This window comes from Hirundo rustica, chromosome 28, assembly GCF_015227805.2.
Source record: "Hirundo rustica isolate bHirRus1 chromosome 28, bHirRus1.pri.v3, whole genome shotgun sequence".
NCBI classification, from domain to species: domain Eukaryota; kingdom Metazoa; phylum Chordata; class Aves; order Passeriformes; family Hirundinidae; genus Hirundo; species Hirundo rustica.
Window position 1 is genome coordinate 93,127 of NC_053477.1, and position 22,082 is coordinate 115,208.

At 66.3% G+C, this 22,082-nt stretch overlaps 2 protein-coding genes across 2 annotated transcripts; both read left to right on the forward strand.

Annotated features, from left to right (window-relative positions):
* The first annotated feature begins 200 nt into the window (after positions 1-200).
* On the forward strand, positions 201-17,715 carry SEMA4C (semaphorin 4C). The gene is made up of 14 exons (XM_040087752.1): positions 201-312; positions 3,346-3,494; positions 3,578-3,640; positions 5,308-5,406; positions 7,939-8,035; positions 8,115-8,231; positions 9,078-9,229; positions 11,886-12,061; positions 13,300-13,444; positions 14,781-15,003; positions 15,508-15,623; positions 15,708-15,865; positions 16,459-16,529; positions 16,874-17,715. The coding sequence occupies exons 1-14, from the start codon at positions 201-203 to the stop codon at positions 17,713-17,715; spliced, it is 2,520 nt and encodes an 839-aa protein (XP_039943686.1).
* Positions 17,716-19,706: 1,991 nt separating this feature from the next.
* ANKRD39 (ankyrin repeat domain 39) lies at positions 19,707-22,056 on the forward strand. Its single transcript, XM_040087922.2, has 4 exons — positions 19,707-20,067; positions 20,351-20,454; positions 20,821-21,024; positions 21,292-22,056. Exons 1-4 carry the CDS (start codon positions 19,935-19,937, stop codon positions 21,427-21,429), a joined length of 579 nt encoding a protein of 192 aa, XP_039943856.1. The 5' UTR covers positions 19,707-19,934; the 3' UTR covers positions 21,430-22,056.
* The last annotated feature ends 26 nt before the right edge of the window (positions 22,057-22,082 follow it).

Consider the following 22,082-nt stretch of genomic DNA (forward strand, 5'->3'; position numbering starts at 1 on the left):
GAAGGAGGGGTCGGGGAGGGCAGGGTCGGGGTGTCCCGCGGGGCGTGGGGTGCCCCCGGCCTCGTGACGGCGCTGCCTCAATGCCGCCTTGTCCCCGCTCCGCCCGCCCGACGCCGCCGCTGCCCCGCGGCGCTGACCGGGCCCCGGCGCGGCCGCGTCCCCCCGCAGGGACCCCGCGCTGTGCCCTCCGCCCCGGCGCCATGGCCCCCGGCCGGCCGCTGGCCCTCGCCGCGCTGCTGGCCCTGGTCACCGCCGCCACCGCCGCGGGGGCATCGTGGAGCGCTGTGCCCAGGAGGACCGTCCCCTACGCGGGTGAGTGCCAGGCGGGGGGCTCGGGGACGGCGGGGGCGCGTTGGTTGTGTCCCTCGTCACGGTGGGGCGATGTGGCGGTGGTTGTTGTCACCGCCTCGGGTGGCTTTTGTCACCCACTCAGGGTTTGGCAGCGCTGTGGGGCGGGGGGAGGGGGGGTCCCCAAAGCTGGGGGCTGTGGGGGCATGGGGGGGACAGGCAGGGGTGCTGCTCTGTGTCCTGTGCCAGTGCCTGGGGCCACTGTCCTGTGCTGTGTCCCCAGTCCTGTGTCCCCTGTCCCCATCTCTCTGCCCTGTCCCCTGTCCTATCCCTGTCCCCTGTGTTTTGTCCCCTGTCCCCATTCCTGTGTCCCCTGTCCCCATCTCTCTGCCCTGTCCCCTGTCCCATCGCTGTCCCCTGTGTCGTGTCCCCTGTCCCCATCTCTCTGCCCTGTCCCCATCTCTCTGCCCTGTCCCATCGCTGTCCCCTGTGTCGTGTCCCCTGTCCCCATCTCTCCGCCCTGTCCCCATCTCTGCCCTGTCCCCTGTCCCATCGCTGTCCCCTGTGTTGTATCCCCTGACCCCATTCCTGTGTCCCCTGTCCCCGTCTCTCTGCCCTGTCCCCATCTCTCTGCCCTGTCCCCTGTCCCATCGCTGTCCCCTGTGTCGTGTCCCCTGTCCCCATCTCTCTGCCCTGTCCCCTGTCCCCATTCCTGTGTCCCCTGTCCCCATCTCTCTGCCTCGTCCCCATCTCTCTGCCCTGTCCCCTGTCCCATCGCTGTCCCCTGTGTCGTGTCCCCTGTCCCCATCTCTCTGCCCTGTCCCCATCTCTCTGCCCTGTCCCCTGTCCCATCCCTGTCCCCAGTGCCCTGTCCCCATCCCCTGCCAGGTCCTTTGTCCCGTCCCTCCTCCATGTCCCCCGTGCCCACGCCCTGCCACCCTCCCGTCCCATCCGTCTGCCGTGTCCCTTGTCCCATCCCTCTGCCGTTTCCTGTCCCCACGCCCTGCCATCATCCTGTCCCGTCACAGCCATGTCCTGTGTCCCCATCCCTTTGTTATGTCCCCATCCCTGTGCCCTGTGCCCGTGCCGTGCCAGCACCCTGAGATTCTGTCCTTGTCCCGTGCCATGCCCTGTGTCCCTGCCCTGCGCTGTCACCCTGTGTCCCCGTGCCGTGCCAGCTCCAGTGTCCCCGTCCTCGTGCCATGCCCTGCGTCCCCATGCTGTGCCACATTCCGCTGTCCCCGTGTGGTGGCAGTGCCCCTTGTCCTGTGCCAGTGTCCCCATGCCATGTCCCCTGTCCCTGAGCCGCACTCCACCCCTCTGCTCTGCCGCGCTCCCGTGCCTGAGACTTTGGTCCCTTCGCTGTGCCACTGTCCCCCTGCTGTCCTCATGCCATGTCCCCTGTCCCCACACCTGGAACCATCATCCCCACGCCTGTGCCATGTCCCTTGTCCCCATGCCCAGGACCCTTGGCCATGTCACTGTCCCCGTGCCATGTCCCTTGTCCCCACACCAGGTCCCTCACCCTCATCCTTGCCACTGTCCCTGTGCCATGTCCCTTGTCCCCACACCAGGACCCTTGGCCATGCCACTGTCCCCGTGCCGCGTCCCTTGTCCCTATACCAGGACCCTGGGCTGTGCCACTGTCCCTGTGCCATGTCCCTTGTCCCCACACCAGGACCCTGTGCCGTGCCACTGTCCCTGTGCTGTGTCCCTTGTCCCTATACCAGGACCCTGGGCTGTGCCACTGTCCCTGTGCCATGTCCCTTGTCCCTATACCAGGACCCTAGGCCATGTCCCTGTCCCCGTGCCGCCCCCGTGCCGTGCCACTGTCCCCGTGCTGTCCCTTGTCCCCACACCAGGACCCCCACCCTCGGCTGTGCCACTGTCCCTGTGCCGTGTCCCTTGTCCCCACACCAGGACCCCCACCCTCGGCTGTGCCACTGTCCCTGTGCCGTGTCCCTTGTCCCCACACCAGGACCCTCACCCTGGGCCATGTCCCTGTCCCCGTGCCGCCCCCGTGCCGTGCCAGCCCCGTGTCCCTGTCCCCGCCCGGGGCGCTGGCGCTGTCCCTCAATGGTTCCTTTCTGCGGGGCCCGGGGGTGGCCGGGGGGCGCGGGGGGGGCGCGGGGTCCCTGCAAAGGCCACTGTGTTCGGCCAGCGCCGCCGGTGACAAAGGGACCTTTGTGTGCCACCGGGCCGGGGGCTCCGGGGGGGTCCGGCGGGGGCGGGGGTGAGCGGGGGTCCTGCCCTGGGTCCCCGTGTCCCCGCAGAGCTGTGTCCCCAGCGCGGGCAGCGTGGGGGGGACCCCAAGTCCCACAGAGCAGTGGGGGGGGTGCCAGCCCTGTGTCCCCTGTCCCCACAGAGCTGTGGCACTAGTGTCCCCTGTCCCCACAGAGCCGTGTGTCAGTCCCAGCAGTGTCCCCTGTCCCCACAGAGGCATGGGGCAGTCCCAGCAGTGTCCCCTGTCCCCACAGAGCTGTGTGTCAGTCCCAGCAGTGTCCCCTGTCCCCACAGAGCTGTGTGTCAGTCCCAGCAGTGTCCCCTGTCCCCACAGAGCTGTGGCACTAGTGTCCCCTGTCCCCACAGAGCTGTGTGTCAGTCCCAGCAGTGTCCCCTGTCCCCACAGAGCTGTGGTGGGTTCCCAGCAGTGTCCCCTGTCCCCACAGAGCTGTGGCACTAGTGTCCCCTGTCCCCACAGAGCTGTGGTGGGTTCCCAGCAGTGTCCCCTGTCCCCACAGAGCTGTGGTGGGTTCCCAGCAGTGTCCCCTGTCCCCACAGAGCTGTGTGTCAGTCCCAGCAGTGTCCCCTGTCCCCACAGAGCTGTGTGTCAGTCCCAGCAGTGTCCCCTGTCCCCACAGAGCTGTGGTGGGTTCCCAGCAGTGTCCCCTGTCCCCACAGAGCTGTGTGTCAGTCCCAGCAGTGTCCCCTGTCCCCACAGAGCTGTGGTGGGTTCCCAGCAGTGTCCCCTGTCCCCACAGAGCCGTGGGTCCCAGCAGTGTCCCCTGTCCCCACAGAGCTGTGGTGGGTTCCCAGCAGTGTCCCCTGTCCCCACAGAGCTGCGGGACGCGGCCAAGCGCTTCTCTCAGGGCGGGGTGTCGCACTACGTGACGCTGACGCTGGACGAGGCCGAGGCGCTGCTCTACGTGGGCGCCCGCGAGGCCGTGTTCGCCCTGGCCACCGGCACCGTGGAGCTCAAGGCGGCGGTGAGGCCCCGGGCACCCCGAAACCGGGCGGGGGTTTGGGGTGAGGCTGGCAGCCCAGCCCCTGACCCCTCTGCCGCCCGCAGATCTCCTGGGAGGCGCCCGTGGAGAAGAAAGCGGAGTGCGTGCAGAAGGGCAAGAACAACCAGGTGGGCACAGGCGGGGCTGCCGGGGAGTGGGGCACCGTGCCAGCTCCCGTGTCTCTGTCCTATATTCTGTGTGTCCGTGCCATGCCAGCTCCAGTGTCCCTGTGTCCCTGTGTCCCTGTGCCATGCTGGCTTCGGTGTCCCTGTCCCTGTGTCCCTGTGTCCCTGTGTCTCAGTGCCATGGTGGCTTCAGTGTCCCTGTCCCTGTGTCCCTGTCCCTGTGTGTCCCTGTGTTCCTGTGTCCCTATGTCCCTGTGTCGTGCTGGCTTCAGTGTCCCCGTGTCTCAGTGCCGTGCTGGATTCAGTGTCCCTGTCCCTGTGTCCCTGGGTCCCCCTGCCATGCCAGCTTCAGTGTCCCTGTGTCCCTGTGTCCCTGTGCCGTGCTGGCTTCGGTGTCCCTGTCCCTGTGTCCCTGTGTGTTCCTGTGTGTCCCTGTGTCCCTGTGTCCCTGTGCCATGCTGGCTTCAGTGTCCCTGTCCCTGTGTCCCCCTGCCATGCCAGCTTCAGTGTCCCTGTGTCCCTGTGCCATGCTGGCTTCAGTGTCCCTGTCCCTGTGTCCCTGTGCCATGCTGCCTTCAGTGTCCCTGTCCCTGTGTCCCTGTGTCCCTGTGTCCCTGTGCCATGCTGGATTCGGTGTCCCTGTCCCTGTGTCCCTGTGCCATGCTGGCTTCAGTGTCCCTGTCCCTGTCCCTGTCCCTGTGTCCCTGTGCCATGCTGGATTCGGTGTCCCTGTCCCTGTCTCTGTGTCCCTGTGCCATGCCAGCTCTGGCATCCCTGTCCCCGTGTCATGCCCGGTGTCCCCATTCCCCTGTCCGCATGTGGTGGCAGTGTCCCCTGTCCCTGTTCTGTGCCAGTGTCCCCATGCCGTGTCCCCTGTCCCCATGCCTGGGACCATCATCACCGTTCCTGTGCCATGTCCCTTGTCCCCCTGCTCAGGGCTGCCACCCTTTTGCTGTGCCACTGTCCCAGTGCTGTGTCCCTTGTCCTCACCCCCTTGCTGTGCCACTGTCCCAGTGCCATGTCCCCTGTCCCCACCCCCTTGCTGTGCCACTGTCCCCATGCCTGGGACCATCACTCCTTTGCTGTGCCACTGTCCCCGTGCTGTGTCCCTTGTCCCCACCCCTTTGCTGTGCCGCTGTCCCCATGCTGTCCCTTGTCCCCACACCTTTGCTGTGCCACTGTCCCCGTGCCGTGTCCCTTGTCCCCACCCCTTTACTGTGCCACTGTCCCCGTGCTGTGTCCCTTGTCCCCATGCCTGGGACCATCACTCCTTTGCTGTGCCACTGTCCCAGTGCCGTGTCCCCTGTCCCCACACCTTTGCTGTGCCACTGTCCTCGTGCTGTGTCCCTTGTCCCCACCCCCTTGCTGTGCCACTGTCCCCATGCCTGGGACCATCACTCCTTTGCTGTGCCACTGTCCCCGTGCTGTCCCCTGTCCCCACCCCTTTGCTGTGCCCCTGTCCCCGTGCTGTCCCTTGTCCCCACCCCTTTGCTGTGCCACTGTCCCTGTGCTGTGTCCCTTGTCCCCACCCCTTTGCTGTGCCACTGTCCCTGTGCTGTGTCCCTTGTCCCCACACCTTTACTGTGCCACTGTCCCCGTGCTGTGTCCCTTGTCCCCACACACCCCGGCTGCGTTGTCACCCCGTTAATGTCCCCCGTGTCCCCTCCCAGACCGACTGCTTCAACTACGTGCGCTTCCTGCAGAGCTACAACAGCTCCCACCTCTACGCCTGCGGCACCTACGCCTTCCAGCCCAAGTGCACCTACATCGTGAGTGGGGGCCGAAACGCGGCCGTCCCCAATTCCCCCATGGCCCTGTCCCCAGGGGGGGCATCTAGGGTGGCTTTGTGTCTGTGAGGGCACACTGGGGGTGGCCCTGTCCCCAAGGGTGGCATCTAGTGTGGCTTTGTGTCTGAGGACACACTGGAGGTGTCCCACATGTCCCCAGGGGTGGCATCTAGAGTGGCTTTGTGTCTGTGAGGGCACACTGGGGGTGGCCCTGTCCCCAGGGGTGGCATCTAGGGTGGCTTTGTGTCTGTGAGGGCACACTGGGGGTGTCCCACATGTCCCCAGGGGGGGCATCTAGGGTGGCTTGGTGTCTGAGGGCACACTGGAGGTGTCCCACATGTCCCCAGGGGTGGCATTTAGGGTGGCTTTGTGTCTGTGAGGGCACACTGGAGGTGTCCCACATGTCCCCAGGGGTGGCATCTAGAGTGGCTTTGTGTCTGTGAGGGCACACTGGAGGTGTCCCACATGTCCCCAGGGGCGCATTTAGGGTGGTTTGGTGTCTGTGAGGGCACACTGGGGGTGTCCCACATGTCCCCAGGGGTGGCATCTAGGGTGGCTTTGTGTCTGTGAGGGCACACTGGAGGTGTCCCACATGTCCCCAGAGGTGGCATCTAGGGTGGCTTTGTGTCTGTGAGGGCACACTGGGGGTGGCCCTGTCCCCAGAGGTGGCATCTAGTGTGGCTTTGTGTTTCCTGTGCACTTGGGGTGTCCCAGATGTCCCCAGAGGTGGCATTTAGGGTGGTTTGGTGTCTGTGCGGGCACACTGGGCATGTCTCCTGTGTACTGGGGGTGTCCCAGATGTCCCCAGAGGTGGCATTTAGGGTGGTTTGGTGTCTCCTGTGTTCTTGGGGTGTCCCAGATGTTCCCAGAGGTGGTATCTAGGGTGGTTTTGTGTCTCCTGTGCACTGGGTGGGTGATCTTGGAGGGGTCCCTGTCCCCAGCGTGGTCCAGGGATGTCCCTGTCCCCAGAATGGGTCACCCAGGGGTGTCCCCATGTCCCAGAGGATCATGGATGGGTGTCCTTGTCCCCAGAATGGGTTATCTAGAAGTGTCCCTGTCCCTGGGAACATCATCCAGGGGTGATCCTCAGCAGAGTGGTCCAGGGGTGTCCCTGCCCCCAGGAGCATCATTTAGTGGTGTCCCTGTCCCCAGAAGGATCACCCAGGGGTGTCCCTGTCCCCAGGAGCGTCATTTAGTGGTGTCCCTGTCCCCAGAAGGATCACCCAGGGGTGTCCCTGTCCCCAGGAGCGTCATTTAGTGGTGTCCCTGTCCCCAGAAGGATCACCCAGGACTGTCCCTGTCCCCAGGAGCATCATTTAGTGGTGTCCCTGTCCCCAGAGGATCACCCAGGACTGTCCCTGTCCCCAGAAGGATCACCCAGGACTGTCCCTGTCCCCAGGAGCGACATTTAGGGATGTCCCTGTCCCCAGGAGCCTCATCCAGGCTGTCCCTGTCCCCAGGAACATCATTTCGTGGTGTCCCTGTCTCCCTAATGGGCTGTTCATGGCTGTCTCTGTCCCAGAAGGATCAGCTGGGGGGTGTCCCTGTCCCTCCTTGAGGCTGTCCCTGTCCCTAGGAGTGTGTCCCAGGCTGTCCCTGTCCCAGCAGTGTGTCCCAGGGTGTTCCTGTCACGTGTCCCAGGGTGTCCCACACTGTCCCTGTCCCCAGGAGGATCATTTCATGATGTCCCTGTCGTGTGTCCCAGGAGGGTGTCCCAGGCTGTCCCTGTCCCAGCAGGGTGTCCCACACTGTCCCTGTCCCAGCAGGGTGTCCCAGGGTGTCCCAGGGTGTCCCTGTCCCAGCAGGGTGTCCCAGGGTGTCCCTGTCCCAGCAGGGTGTCCCAGGGTGCCCCAGGCTGTCCCTGTCCCAGCAGGGTGTCCCAGGGTGTCCCTGTCCCAGCAGGGTGTCCCAGGGTGCCCCAGGCTGTCCCTGTCCCAGCAGGGTGTCCCACACTGTCCCTGTCCCAGCAAGGTGTCCCAGGCTGTCCCTGTCCCAGCAGGGTGTCCCACACTGTCCCTGTCCCAGCAAGGTGTCCCAGGGTGTCCCTGTCCCAGCAGGGTGTTCCAGAGTGTCCCTGTCCCAGCAGGGTGTCCCAGGCTGTCCCTGTCCCAGCAGGGTGTCCCAGGGTGTCCCAGGCTGTCCCTGTCCCCAGGAGGATCAGTTCATGGTGTCCCTGTCCCAGCAGGGTGTCCCAGGGTGTCCCTGTCATGTGTCCCAGGGTGTCCCAGGGTGTCCCTGTCCCAGCAGGGTGTCCCAGGGTGTCCCAGGCTGTCCCTGTCCCCAGGAGGATCAGTTCATGCTGTCCCTGTCCCAGCAGGGTGTCCCAGGCTGTCCCTGTCCCAGCAGGGTGTCCCAGGCTGTCCCTGTCCCAGCAGGGTGTCCCAGCGTGTCCCAGGCTGTCCCTGTCCCCAGGAGGATCAGTTCATGCTGTCCCTGTCCCTGGGGCCTGTCTGGGTGGCAGGGACACGACGTAGGGCCCCCACCCGTACCCATGCCCGTGCCCGTGCCCCCCAGGAGCTGTCCGGCTTCACCCTGGACGCGGTGGCGTTCGAGGACGGCAAGGGCAAATGTCCCTACGACCCGACCAAGGGCCACACGGGCCTCATCGTGGGTAGGTGACGCCACCCCCGGGGTCCCGGGGCGGTGCCCGCCGTGCCCGCCGTGCCCGCCGTTAACTCCCTGCCCCGCAGACGGGGAGCTCTACTCGGCCACCTTCAACAACTTCCTGGGCACCGAGCCCGTCATCCTGCGCAACCTGGGCCCGCACTACTCCGTCAAGACCGAGCACCTCACCTCCTGGCTCAACGGTGGGGCCGCGGGAATGGGGGGCATGGCGGGCACGGGGGGCACGGGGGGCACGGGGAGGGGCCGGGGGGCGCAGGGAGGAGTCAGGGGGCACAGGGAAGGACCCGGGGAAAGCAGGGAGGGCCCAGGAGGCACAGGAAGGGGTTGGGGGGCACAAGGAGGGGTTGGGGGGAGCAGGGAAGGGCCGGGGGGCACAGGGAGGGGTCAGGGGGTGCAGTGAGGGCCTGGAGGGGCTCAGAGAGAGGCCAGGGGGCTCAGGAAGGGGTTGAGGGGTGCAGTGAGGGGTTGGGGGGCTCAGAAATGGGCTGGGGGGCATGGGGAGAGGCCGGGGGGCGCGGGGGACAGCCGGGGGCGCAAGGAGGGGCTGGGGGGAGCAGTGAGGGGCCGGGGGGCACAGGGAGGGGCCAGGGGGCTCAGGATGGGTCCAGGGGGCTCAGGGAGGGCCCGGGGGGTGCAGGGAGAGCCCAGGGGGCTCAGGAAGGGCCCAGGGGTCTCAGGAAGGGCCCGGGGGGTGCAGGGAGAGCCCAGGGGGCTCAGGAAGGGCAGGGGGCACAGGGAGGGGCCGGGGGGCTCAGGATGGGTCCAGGGGGCACAGGGAGGGCCCGGGGGGTGCAGGGAGAGCCCAGGGGGCTCAGGAAGGGCAGGGGGCACAGGAAGGGCAGGGGGGCGCAGGAAGGGCAGGGGGGCGCAGGGAGAGCCCAGGGGGCTCAGGGAGAGCCCAGGGGGTGCAGGAAGGGCAGGGGGCGCAGGAAGGGGTTGGGGGGCGCAGGAAGGGCAGGGGGGCGCAGGAAGGGCAGGGGGGCGCAGGAAGGGCAGGGGGGCGCAGCCGTGACCCCGTGCTTTCGCAGAGCCCCACTTCGTGGCGTCGGCCTTCGTGCCCGAGAGCGCGGGCAGCGGCAGCGGCGACGACGACAAGGTTTACTTCTTCTTCAGCGAGCGCGCCGTCGAGTACGACTGCTACGCCGAGCAGGTGGTGGCACGCGTGGCACGGGTCTGCAAGGTACGGGGGGCACCTGGGGACAGATGGGGACACCTGGGGGCACCTGGGGGCACCTGGGGACACACCTGGGGGCACCTGGGGACACCTGGGACAGATGGGGACACCTGGGGACAGATGGGACAGATGGGGACACCTGGGGACAGCTGGGGACAGATGGGGACACCTGGGGACAGATGGGGACACCTGGGGGCACCTGGGGACAGATGGGGACAGATGGGGACACCTGGGGGCACCTGGGGACAGATGGGGACAGATGGGGACAGATGGGGACACCTGGGGGCACCTGGGGACAGATGGGGACAGATGGGGACACCTGGGGGCACCTGGGGACAGATGGGGACAGATGGGGACACCTGGGGGCAGATGGGGAGACACCTGGGAATGCCTGGGGACAGCTGGGGACAGATGGGGACACCTGGGACACCTGAGGACACCTGGGGACACTGGGGACACCTGTGACAGCTGGGGACACACCTGGGACGTCTGGGGACACCCGGGGACAGCTGGGGACACACCTGGGGACAGCTGGGACACCTGGGGACAGCTGGGGACACACCTGGGGACAGCTGGGGACAGATGGGACAGATGGGGACAGATGGGAGTGCCTGGGGACACCTGAGGAGACTGGGGACACCTAGGCACACCTGGGGACAGCTGGGCACACCTGGCATACCTGGGGACACACCTGGGTACACTGAGGACACCTGGGGACACCTGTGCACACCTGGGGACGCCTGGGCGTGGCTTTGGGCACCTCAGTGTGCCAGCAGTGCCCAGCACAGCAGGGGATGGGTGTGGAGTCAATGCGGGTCTATCAGGATTTTTGTTACTATTATCACCCTAATGAGATCAATGCGTTTATAATAATATTTTCATGCACGTTATCATGAAAATAATAGGCCTCTAATATTTTCGTTTCTATTATCACCGTGAAATTGACGTTTCTACTAATATTTTCATTATTATCCTTGCAGAATTAATGCATTTCTATTAACCGTTCTATTATTCTACTCCATTAATAATTATCCCGTTATTCATGATTATTAGTTATTTTTTCATGTGTAACATATAACGATCATCATCATGAAACCAAGGCACTTTTATTAATTCCCTTATAAGAATAACAATAGCAATAACAAAACAACATAATATAAAGTGATACAATTAATATAATATAATGTAACATAATGTATTGCAATATAATATGCTACTATATGATATAATATAATATAATTAATATAATACAATATAGTAGAATATAATAGAAACAGAATAGAATTGAATACAATAGAATAAATACAATATAATATAATATAATATAATACAATATAATACAACACAATATAACATAATATAATATAATATAATGCAGTATAATAAAATATATAAAAATAATGTAATAATTTTAGTAAGAACAATAATAATACTCACTGGTTTCACATATATATAATGATATAAAAGTCATTCTATATTTATTGTGATTGCATAGGTTATTAGAATTGTTATGTGATTATTGGGGTGTGATAACCCACAGTCACCCCAGGATACACTAGGGTGTGCCCATGGTGGCCGTGTCCCGGTGCCCGTGGTGGCCTTGTCCTGGTGCCCATGGTGCCCATGGTGCCCACGGTGGCTGTGTCCTGGTGCCCATGGTGACCGTGTCCCAGTGCCCATGGTCACCGTGGTGGCCGTGTCCCGGTGCCCGTGGTGGCCTTGTCCTCCTGCATGTGGTGCCCAAGGTGCCCACAGTGGCCTTGTCCTGGTGCCCATGGTGACCACGGTGTCCCTGTCCTGGTGCCCACGGTGGCCCAGTCCCAGTGTCCATGGTCACCATGGTGGCCATGTCCCGGTGCCCGTGGTGGCCCGGTCCCAGTGTCCATGGTCACCACAGTGTCCTTGTCCTGGTGCCCATGGTGGCCCGGTCCCAGTGTCCATGGTCACCATGGTGGCCATGTCCCGGTGCCCACGGTGGCTGTGTCCCGGTGCCCATGGTGACCTTGTCCTGATGCCCATGGTCACCATGGTGGCTGTGTCCTGGTGCCCATGGTGGCCCGGTCCCAGTGTCCATGGTCACCATGGTGGCCGTGTCCCGGTGCCCGTGGTGGCCTTGTCCTGGTGCCCATGGTGACCACGGTGTCCCTGTCCTGGTGCCCACGGTGGCCCGGTCCCAGTGTCCATGGTCACCATGGTGGCTGTGTCCTGGTGCCCATGGTGCCCACAGTGCCCACGGTGGCCATGTCCCAGTGCCCGTGGTGGCCTTGTCCTGATGCCCATGGTCACCATGATGGCTGTGTCCTGGTGCCCATGGTGTCCATGGTGTCCCTGCCTGGTGCCCATGGTGTCCACGTTGTCCCTGCCCGGTGCCCATGGTGGCCTTGTCCTGATGCCCATGGTCACCATGATGGCTGTGTCCTGGTGCCCACGGTGCCCGTGGTGTCCCTGCCTGGTGCCCATGGTGTCCACGGTGTCCCTGCCCCAATGCCATGGTGCCCACGGTGTTCTGTCCCGGTGCCCACGGTGTCCTGGCCCAGTGCCCACGGTGCCCGTGGTGCCCACGGTGCCCATGGTGCCCACGGTGTTCTGTCCCGGTGCCCACGGTGTCCTGGCCCAGTGCCCACGGTGCCCGTGGTGCCCACGGTGTGGTGTCCCCGCGCAGGGGGACGTGGGCGGCGCGCGGACGCTGCAGAAGAAGTGGACGTCGTTCCTGAAGGCGCGCCTGGTGTGCTCGGCGCCCGAGCAGCAGCTGCACTTCAACCGCCTGCAGGCCGTGTTCACGCTGCCCGGGGCGCGCTGGCAGGACACCGCCTTCTTCGGGGTCTTCCAGGCCCGCTGGTCAGTGCCCGCCGTGCCCGCTGCGGCCCTGAGCGCACGGCGGCCCTCTGCCCAGGGCGGCTGGGGCCGGGTGCCCGGGGTCACCATGGTGGCTGTGTCCCTGTGCCCGTGGTGGCTGTGTCCCTGTGCCCATGGTCACCATGGTGGCTGTGTCCCTGTGCCCGTGGTGGCCTTGTCCCATTGCCCATGGTCACCATGGTGGCTGTGTCCCTGTGCCCTTGGTGGCCTTGTCCCATTGCCCATGGTCACCACGGTGGCTGTGTCCCTGTGCCCAGGGCGGCTGGGGCCCGGTGCCCGGGGTCACCATGGTGGCCTTGTCCCTGTGCCCATGGTCACCATGGTGGCTGTGTCCCTGTGCCCATGGTGGCCTTGTCCCTGTGCCCATGGTCACCATGGTGTCCTTGTCCCTGTGCCCGTGGTGGCTGTGTCCCTGTGCCCGTGGTCACTATGGTGGCTGTGTCCCTGTGCCCATGGTCACCATGGTGGCTGTGTCCCTGTGCCCGTGGTGGCTGTGTCCCTGTGCCCATGGTCACCATGGTGGCCTTGTCCCTGTGCCCACAGTGGCCCTGTCCCATTGCCCATGGTCACCATGGTGGCTGTGTCCCTGTGCCCATAGTGCCCATGGTGGCTCTGTCCCCAAGCGCATGGTGGCCTTGACCTGATGCCCATGGTGGCCTTGTCCCATTGCCCTTGGTGGCCCTGTTGGGGTGTCCATGGTGCCCATGGTGCCCATGGTGGCCATGTCCCATTTCCCATGGTGGCCCTGTCCTGGTGCCCATGGTGCCCATGGTGGCCGTGTCCCATTTCCCATGGTGGCCCTGTCCTGGTGCCCATGGTGCCCATGGTGGCCGTGTCCCATTTCCCATGGTGGCCCTGTCCTGGTGCCCATGGTGCCCATGTCCCATTGCCCATGGTGGCCCTGTGGGGGTGCCCATGGTGCCCATGTCCTGGTGCCCATGATGCCCATGGTGGCCGTGTCCCATTTCCCATGGTGGCCCTGTCCTGGTATCCATGGTGTCCATGGTGCCCATGGTGGTCGTGTCCCGTTTCCCGTGGTGGCCCTGTCCTGGTGCCCATGGTGCCCATGGTGGCCGTGTCCTGTTGCCCATGGTGGCCCTGTCCTGGTGCCCATGGTGCCCATGTCCTGGTGCCCATGATGCCCATGGTGGCCATGTCCCATTGCCCTTGGTGGCCCTGTCGGGGTGCCCGCTGCCCGCCACAGCCCTCTGTGCCCGCAGGGGGGACGTGGACGTCTCTGCCATCTGCCGCTACCACATCCTGGAGGTGAAGAAGGCCTTTGAGGGGCCCTACAAGGAGTACCGGGAGCAGGCGCAGCGATGGGGACGCTACTCGGGCGAGGTGCCCAGCCCGCGGCCCGGCGCGGTGAGTGCGGGCACACGGCGGCTCCGGGCTCACCGCGGGCCCCGAGGGGCTGGGTTGGGATTGGGATCGGGCTGTGGGGCTGGAGCTGCCCCCGAGGGGCTGGGATTGGGATCTGTCTGTGGGGCTGGAGCTGCCCCCGAGGGGTTGGGGTTGGGGTTGGGATCTGTCTGTGGGGCTGGAGCTGCCCCCCAGGGGCTGGGATCTGTCTGTGGGGCTGGAGCTGCCCCCGAGGGGCTGGGATTGGGGTTGGGGTCTGTCTGTGGGGCTGGAGCTGCCCCCGAGGGGCTGGGATTGGGGTTGGGGTCTGTCTGTGGGGCTGGAGCTGCCCCCGAGGGGCTGGGATTGGGGTTGGGGTCTGTCTGTGGGGCTGGAGCTGCCCCCAAGGGGCTGGGATTGGGGTTGGGGTCTGTCTGTGGGGCTGGAGCTGCCCCTGAGGGGCTGGGTTGGGATTGGGATCTGTCTGTGGGGCTGGAGCTGCCCCCGAGGGGCTGGGATTGGGATTGGGATCGGGGCTGTGGGGCTGGAGCTGCCCCCCAGGGGCTGGGATTGGGATTGGGATCGGGGCTGTGGGGCTGGAGCTGCCCCCCAGGGGCTGGGTTGGGATTGGGATCGGGCTGTGGGGCTGGAGCTGCCCCCGAGGGGCTGGGATTGGGATTGGGGTCTGTCTGTGGGGCTGGAGCTGCTCCTGAGGGATTGGGATTGGGGTTGGGATCTGTCTGTGGGGCTGGAGCTGCTCCTGAGGGATTGGGATTGGGGTTGGGATCTGTCTGTGGGGCTGGAGCTGCTCCTGAGGCGTTGGGGTTGGGATCTGTCTGTGGGGCTGGAGCTGCCCCCGAGGGGTTGGGGTTGGGATCTGTCTGTGGGGCTGGAGCTGCCCCCCAGGGGCTGGGATTGGGATTGGGATCGGGCTGTGGGGCTGGAGCTGCCCCCGAGGGGCTGGGATTGGGGTTGGGGTCTGTCTGTGGGGCTGGAGCTGCCCCAAGGGATTGGGATTGGGATCTGTCTGTGGGGCTGGAGCTGCCCCAAGGGATTGGGATTGGGATCTGTCTGTGGGGCTGGAGCTGCCCCCCAGGGGTTGGGATCCATCTGTGGCACATCCTGAGGGGATCTGGGCTCCATCTCTGCCATCCTGAGGGGATTTGGGGTCCATCTGTGCCCTCTGAGAGGGATTTGGGGTCCGTCTCTGCCATCCCGAGGGGGATTTGGGGTCCATCTCTGCCATCCCGAGGGGGATTTGGTGTCCGTCTGTGCCATCCCGAGGGGGATTATTTGGGGCCCGTCTGTGCCCGGCCGTGTCCCGTGCCGGTGCCCGCGCTGACGGCGCCCTCCCGTGCAGTGCATCACGGACTGGCACCGGCAGAACGGCTTCGGCAGCTCCCTGGAGCTGCCCGACAACACGCTCAGCTTCGCCAAGAAGCACCCGCTGATGGACGAGCCGGTGCCGCCGCAGCGCGGGCGCCCGCTGCTGCTCAAGAGGGACGCCAACTTCACCCAGCTGGTGGTGCACCGCGTGGCAGGGCTGGACGGGGCCACCTACGAGGTGCTCTTCATCGGCACAGGTGACACCAGGGGACACGGGGGACATGGGGGACACGGGGACAGGGTGCCACGGGGACAGGGTGCCATGGGGACAGGGGACACAGGGGACAGGGTGCCATGGGGACAGGGTGCCACGGGGACAGGGTGCCATGGGGACAGGGTGCCATGCACCGCGTGGCAGGGCTGGACGGGGCCACCTACGAGGTGCTCTTCATCGGCACAGGTGACACCAGGGGACACGGGGACTGGGACAGAGGGGACAGGCACCATGGGGACAGAGCCCTGAGGAATAGTGCTCTGAGGGGACTGGGCGCCAGGGGACAGGGCACCGCAGGACAGGGCACCATGGGGACAGGGTGCCATGGGGACAGGGCACCATGGGGACAGGGCACTGGAGGTCAGGACACCGTGGGGACAAGACGCCAGGGGACAGGGCACCGCAGGACAGGGCACCATGGGACAGGACACCGGAGGACAGCCCCCGCGGTGCCCCGTCGCTGAGTGCCCGCCGTGCCCGCCCGCAGGTGACGGCTGGGTGCACAAGGCGCTGGATCTGGGCTCCCGCATCCACCTGGTGGAGGAGCTGCAGGTGTTCGAGCCGGCGCAGCCCGTGGAGAGCCTGGTGCTGGCGGGCACCAAGGTGAGCGCGGCGGGGGCGGCGGCGGCGCCACGGCGTCCCCCGGGCGTCACCCGGGCGTCCCTCACCGCCGTCCCCTCCCGGCAGAAGCTGCTGTTCGCCGGGTCCCGGCTGCAGGTGGCACAGCTGCCCCTGGCAGACTGCGGGCGCTACCAGTCCTGCACCGACTGCGTGCTGGCACGGGACCCCTACTGCGCCTGGAGCCGCAACGGCAGCGCCTGCGTCCACACCGACGGGCACAACGGGTACGGGGCACCGGGGGCACCGGGGGCACCAGGGACACCGGGGACAGCGGGGACAGCGACAGGGTGCATGTGGGGCAAGGCTCTTCTCCAGAGGGTGCTGGCACTGCCCAGGGAACGGGCACGGCCCCGAGGCCGCCACAGCTCCAGAGAGCTTGGACAGGGTGGGAATTTGGGGTGTGTGTGCAGGGCCAGGGTGGGAATTTGGGGTGTGTGTGCAGGGCCAGGGTGGGAATTTGGGGTGTGTGTGCAGGGATCCCAGGGTGGGAATTTGGGGTGTGTGTGCAGGGATCCCAGCTCACAGGGTGGGAATTTGGGGTGTGTGTGCAGGGATCCCAGGGTGGGAATTTGGGGTGTGTGTGCAGGGATCCCAGCTCACAGGGTGGGAATTTGGGGTGTGTGTGCAGGGCCAGGGTGGGAATTTGGGGTGTGTGTGCAGGGCCCCCTGCTCACAGGGTGGGAATTTGGGGTGTGTGCATGTCCAGGGCTGGGATCAGTGATCCCTGTGGCTCTCTGGAGGGGACACCACGAGGTCCTGCCCTCACTGTGCCCTCACTGTGCCCTCACTGTGCCCTCACTGTGCCCTCCTCCCCCAGGTCCCACCTGGTGCAGGACCTGCTGAGCTCCGACACCGGCGCCTGCTCCGTGCCGCAGGTGGCCAAGCAAGGTGAGACCCTACTGGTGCCACGCGGGACCCCATCCCATCCCATGAACCCCATCCCATCCCATCCCATGGACCCCATCCCATCCCATCCCATGGACCCCATCCCATCCCATGAATCCCACCCCATGAATCCCATCCCATGGACCCCATCCCATCCCATCCCATGAATCCCATCCCATGGACCCCATCCCATCCATTCCATGGATCCCATTTCATGGATCCCATCCCATGGACCCCATCCCATCCATTCCATGGATCCCATTCCATGGATCCCATCCCACGGACCCCATCCCACCCCACCCCACGGATCCCACCCCCCGTCCCCGCTGACCGCCCGCTCCCCGCAGGGCCGCTGACCCCCAAGAACGTGACGGTGGTGGCGGGCACGGACCTGGTGCTGACGTGCCGCCTGGGCTCCAACCTGGCGCGGGCGCTCTGGACCTTCGAGGGCCGGGCGCTGGCGGCCGAGCGGGTGCTGGTGCTGGGCGAGGCGCGGCTGCGGGCGCTGGTGGTGCCGGGCGCGGGCGCGCAGCACAGCGGCACGTACCGCTGCCTGGCCGAGGAGCAGGGCGCGCGCCTGCCCGCGCAGGAGTACCGCGTGGCCGTGCTGGCGGGGCCGGGCGCGCCGCTGGAGACGCGGGCGCCGCCGGAGGGCCCGGGCGCGGCCTGGGCGCTGGCCGTGTGCCTGGGCGCGCTGTGCCTGCTGCTGCTGCTGGCCGTGCTGTCGCTGTGGCGCCGGCTGCGCCGCGAGCTGGGCCGGGGCGCCAAGGCGGTGGAGAGCACGCTGGTGTACCCCATCGAGCTGCCCAAGGAGCCGCCCAGCCCGCGCTTCGCCTCCAGCGCCGCCTCCGACTCGGACGAGAAGCTCTGGGACCCCTCCGGCTATTACTACTCGGACGGCTCGCTCAAGATCGTGCCCGGCCACGCCGGGGCGGCCGGAGGCGCCTGCTGCCGCAACGGCGGCCCCGGGGCCGGCTCGCCGCCCGCCGCCATCCCCGGGCAGCCGCTGCACTCGCCCACCCGCATCCACCTGGGCCCCCTGCGCGGCTCGGCCTCCAACGGGTACATCCGGCTGGCGCTGGGCGCCGAGGAGCGCCCGGCCTGCGCCGACCTGGCCGAGGAGCTGCGGCGCAAGCTGCAGCAGCGCCAGCCCCTGCCCGACTCCAACCCCGAGGAGTCGTCGGTGTGAGCCGCGCCGAGCTCGGGAGCCGGCGCCTGGCACGGGCGCCGCGGGGCGCGGCACGGCACCGGCACCGGCACCGGGTCCGGCTGGGGATGGACAGATGGCACTGGACCTGGCTGGGGACCGAGAGCTGGCACCAGACCTGGCTGGGGATGGACAGCTGGCATTGACACCCAGCTGGGGACCGACAGCTGGCATTGACACCCAGCTGGGGACCGACATCTGGCACCAGACCTGGCTGAGGATGGACAGCTGGCACCGGCGCTCAGCCGGGGATGGACATCTGGCATTGACACCCGGCTGTGGATGGACAGCTGGCACTGGCACCCGGCTTGGGGGCAGGATTGTCACGCTGCTACCTGCCCTGGGGACAGCAGTGACACCCCAGTACCCGGCTTGGGGACAGCGGTGTCACCACAGCACCTGCCCTGAGGACAGGATGATGGCTCCAGTGCCAGTGTCCACCCTGGGGACTGACACGCTGGCAGTGGTGCCCACCTTGGGGACAGGATGGTCACCCCAGCACCCACCTTGGTGACAGCAGTGTCGCCCCAATACCCACCCTGGAAACAGAGTGTCACCCCAGAGCCAGTGCCCACCTGGGACTGACACGCTGGCACTGCTGCCCACTGTGGGGACAGCAGTGTCACCCTGGCACCTGCCCTGGGGACAGCAGTGTCACCCCAGAGCCAGTGCCCACCTGGGACTGACACGCTGGCACTGCTGCCCACTGTGGGGACAGCAGTGTCACCCTGGCACCGGTATCTCCCTTGGGGCTGGGACTCCCACCCTTGGGGACAGGACTGTCGCTTTGACACCTGCCCTGGGGACACGGGTGGCACCGTGGGGACGCCGCCGTCCCCCCGCCCTGCCCCGGGGCCGTGCCACCGTGTCACTCCGGGCTCCCGGTGCCCGCCTCGGGCCCCGCAGCTGCTCCCGGTCACCGCCCCCGCCTTCGGTACCGTGTCCCCGTGTGGGGACAGATTTGGGGACACCCCCGGGCCCCGTGCCCGCCCGGGGCGGTGACCGCGGGACGTTTTTGGGGGGTTTTTTGGGCTGATTTCGGGTTTTTCTTCCTGACAACTTTTCTATCTCCACCCCGTCCCTCCGTGTCCCTTTCCCAGGGCTCTGTCCCCACCCTGCCCTGGCTGTTTGTCCCCTCCCTCCCCGCCTGTCCCCCCCCAGTCCCTGCACGCCCCCCTCCCCTTTTGTATAACCCCCACCCAGTGTAATTTATTTGTTACCGAAATATATTTATTTGCTGTAAATACGTGAGTATTTTTATATTAATAATAAAAGGACTTCCAGAAAAAAAAAAAAAAAAAAAAAAATCCGGGATTTTTCTTTCTTTCTCTCTCTCTCTCTCTTTGCAAAGCGCCGCCCGCGGGAGTTCTGGGGGGGTTCTGGGGGGTTTTTGGGCTCCCCCCTCCTCCCCGCGGTGCTGAGCTCATGGAAAAAGCTCCAGCGGGGCTAAAAATGGGCAAAGCGGAGCCGTTCCCAGGCGGGGGGGCCGGGCCCGCTCCCCCCTGCCCTCCCCGGATGCTGGGGGTCAGCGCGGGGGGGTCCCCGGGGAAGCTCTGCTGGGAAAACCGCAGGAAATGCGCTCGGGGGGCTGCGGGGGGGGCGCTGGGAACGGGCCCGGGGCCGTGGGAAATGGGATCGGGGGAAATGGGGGCAGCGCTGGGAATGCCACCGCGGGGACGGGGGGAGCCCGGGGACACCCCAGTATCGGGGACACCCACCCCGGGGACGGGGGGACCCCACGGCGGCCGGGGGAGCCCCGGGACCCCATGGGTGTGATCCCTGGAAGCGGGGTAGGATGGGAGCCCTGGGACCCCTCCATGGGGAGCTGGAGCCCCGCGACTGCCACTGCCGATGGGGCTGGGGCTTGGGGACCCCAAAACTGGAGGGGGACACGAACCCCGAGCCCCCATAGGGTCGAAACCCGCCCCCCCCCGCCATTTGGGGGCTTTGTGCGGCCGCTGGCGCCCCCTGGCGGAGGCACTGGGGCTCTGCAGGGGAAATGTGGAAAGTGCGCATGCGCCAAAACCGGGGCGAGAGGGATCCTTCGGCTCTCTTCGGCCCTTCCCGGCCTCTTTCATCCTCTTTCGGCTCTTTCCGTCCTCACTCGTCCCTTTCGTCCTCCCCTCGTCCCTTTCCGCCTCCCCTCGGCCCTTTCCGTGCCCTCTCGGCCCTCTCCGCCCGCTCCCCTCAGTGCCGGTGCGATGGCCGGCGGTCGCCGCTCTCCGCCCGCTCCGTGCTGCCCGGGGCGGGTGGCGATGCCCGCTCCGTGCTGCCCGGGGCGGGTGGCCGTGCCCAGCGTGCACCAGAGCCTGTCCGAGATGGACTTCGAGCGGGGTCCGGGGGGCTCCGGGGGCGGGAGGGGGCAGGAGGGCCGGGTCACCGCTACCGGCGGAGCTCAGGGGACTCTGTTGGGGTACCCGGTACCGGAGGGGCACCGGGGACTCTGGGCTGTGGCTGGGGTGGCGGAGGGAGCACGAGGGCCGCTCTGGGGCAGCGCTACCGGAGGGGCGCGCGGGGAGCTCTGGGGTAACGGTACCGGAGGGGTCCGGGCAGGGCCCGGGGGTCTCGGGGGGTCCCGGGGCTCCGTTCCCGCCTGAGCCCGCCCCGCTGCCCGCAGGGATCTGGGCGGCGGCGCGGGACGGGGACGAGGCGCGGGTGCTGCAGCTGCTGGAGCGGAGCGGGGACCCCGCGGAGCCCGACCAGGCGGGGTACACGGCCCTGGTACGGGGAACCGGGAAACCGGGGAACGGGGAAGAGTCCTGACCAGGCGGGGTACACGGCCCTGGTACGGGGGAACCGAGAAACCGGGGAACGGGGAGAGTCCTGACCAGGAGGGGTACACGGCCCTGTTACGGGAGAACCGGGGAACGGGGAGAGTCCTGACCAGGAGGGGTACATGGCCCTGGTACGGGGGAACGGGAAAACGGGGGAACGGGGAGAGTCCCAAGCAGGAGGGGTACACTGCCCTGGTACGGGGAAACGGGGGGATCCTGAGGGTCCTGAGCTGGGGTGGGTTCACGGCCCTGGCGCGGGGGTCCCGGGGGTCCCGGGCAGCCGGAGCCCTTGCCCACCGCCCCGTGGCCGCAGCACTACGCCAGTCGGAACGGGCACCTGGCCGTGTGCCGGCTGCTGCTGGAGCGGGGGGCTCCGTGCGACGCCCGCACCCCCGGCGGGGCCACGCCGCTGCACCGCGCCTGCTACTGCGGCCACCGCGCCGTCACCGAGCTGCTGCTGGCACACGGCGCCGACCCCGCGGCCACGGACAGCGACGGCAGAACCGGCCTGCACAAGGTGGGGGCACGGGGGGAGCCGGTACCGGGTGGAGGAGCACGGGGGGATCCCGGTACCGAGTGGGGGCATGGGGGGGATCTCGGTACCGGGTGGGGGATCCCGGTACCGGATGGGGGCATGGACCAACCCCCGTACCGGCTAGGAAGGCACGGGGGGATCCCCCCGCCCAAACTGGGGGGAGGGCACCGGGTTCTCCTCTCACAGGGTGGTGGGTGGGGGTCTCGGGGGTCCCCGTGTCTCCCCGGGGGTGACACCGCTGCCCCCCAGGCGGCCGAGCAGGGGCACCGCGAGCTCTGCGCCCTCCTCCTGCGCCACCGCCCGGACCTCGCCGCCGTCCGCGATGCGCGGGGCCGCAGCCCGCGGGACGGGGCCCACCCGGCCGTGTGCGACCTGCTGGACACCTGAGGGGACCCGGGACAGCCGGGCCTGGGCCCGGTCACTGTCCCGGTTCCGGTCCCGCCGCCTCACGCCGCTCCCGCTTCCGTGTTCCGCCACCGCGCCCCGCCCATCGCCCTCTGAACCAATCACCTCCCGCCTTCCTCCGAGGTCCCGTCTCCCTCCCCCCCTCAGCCAATCACCGCCAGCCTTTTAGGCGGTCCCGCCCCTCGGGCCAGCGCAGCCAATCACCGCCCGCGCTGCCCCGCGGGGGCGGAGCCTCGCCGTACAAACAACCCGTGTTGGGGGGGGATTTAAAGGCGCCGCGTCCTTTAAAGCGGCCCCGGTACCCGGGAGCCCCGCGCGGCACCGAGCACGCCCAGGTACAGATATAGAATTTTTATTAACCCATCTGGCAGAAAAAAAAAAAAAAACCCTGAAAAAAGCCCCCTGAAATCAAATTCCACGGTGGGTTTCACACCGGGGGGGAGGAAAAGGGGAGGGGCAGAACCGGGAGGGGGAGGCCCGGCCCCCCCCAGGAATACAAATCAAACCTGAACAATAAATAGGAATTCCCGGGGGGGTTGGGGAGGAAAAGGAGGGGTTTTGCATAGAGGAAGATTTAATAAAAAAAGTTGTTGGTTTTTTTTTTTTCTTTCTTTCTTTCTTTCCTGGCTTATTAT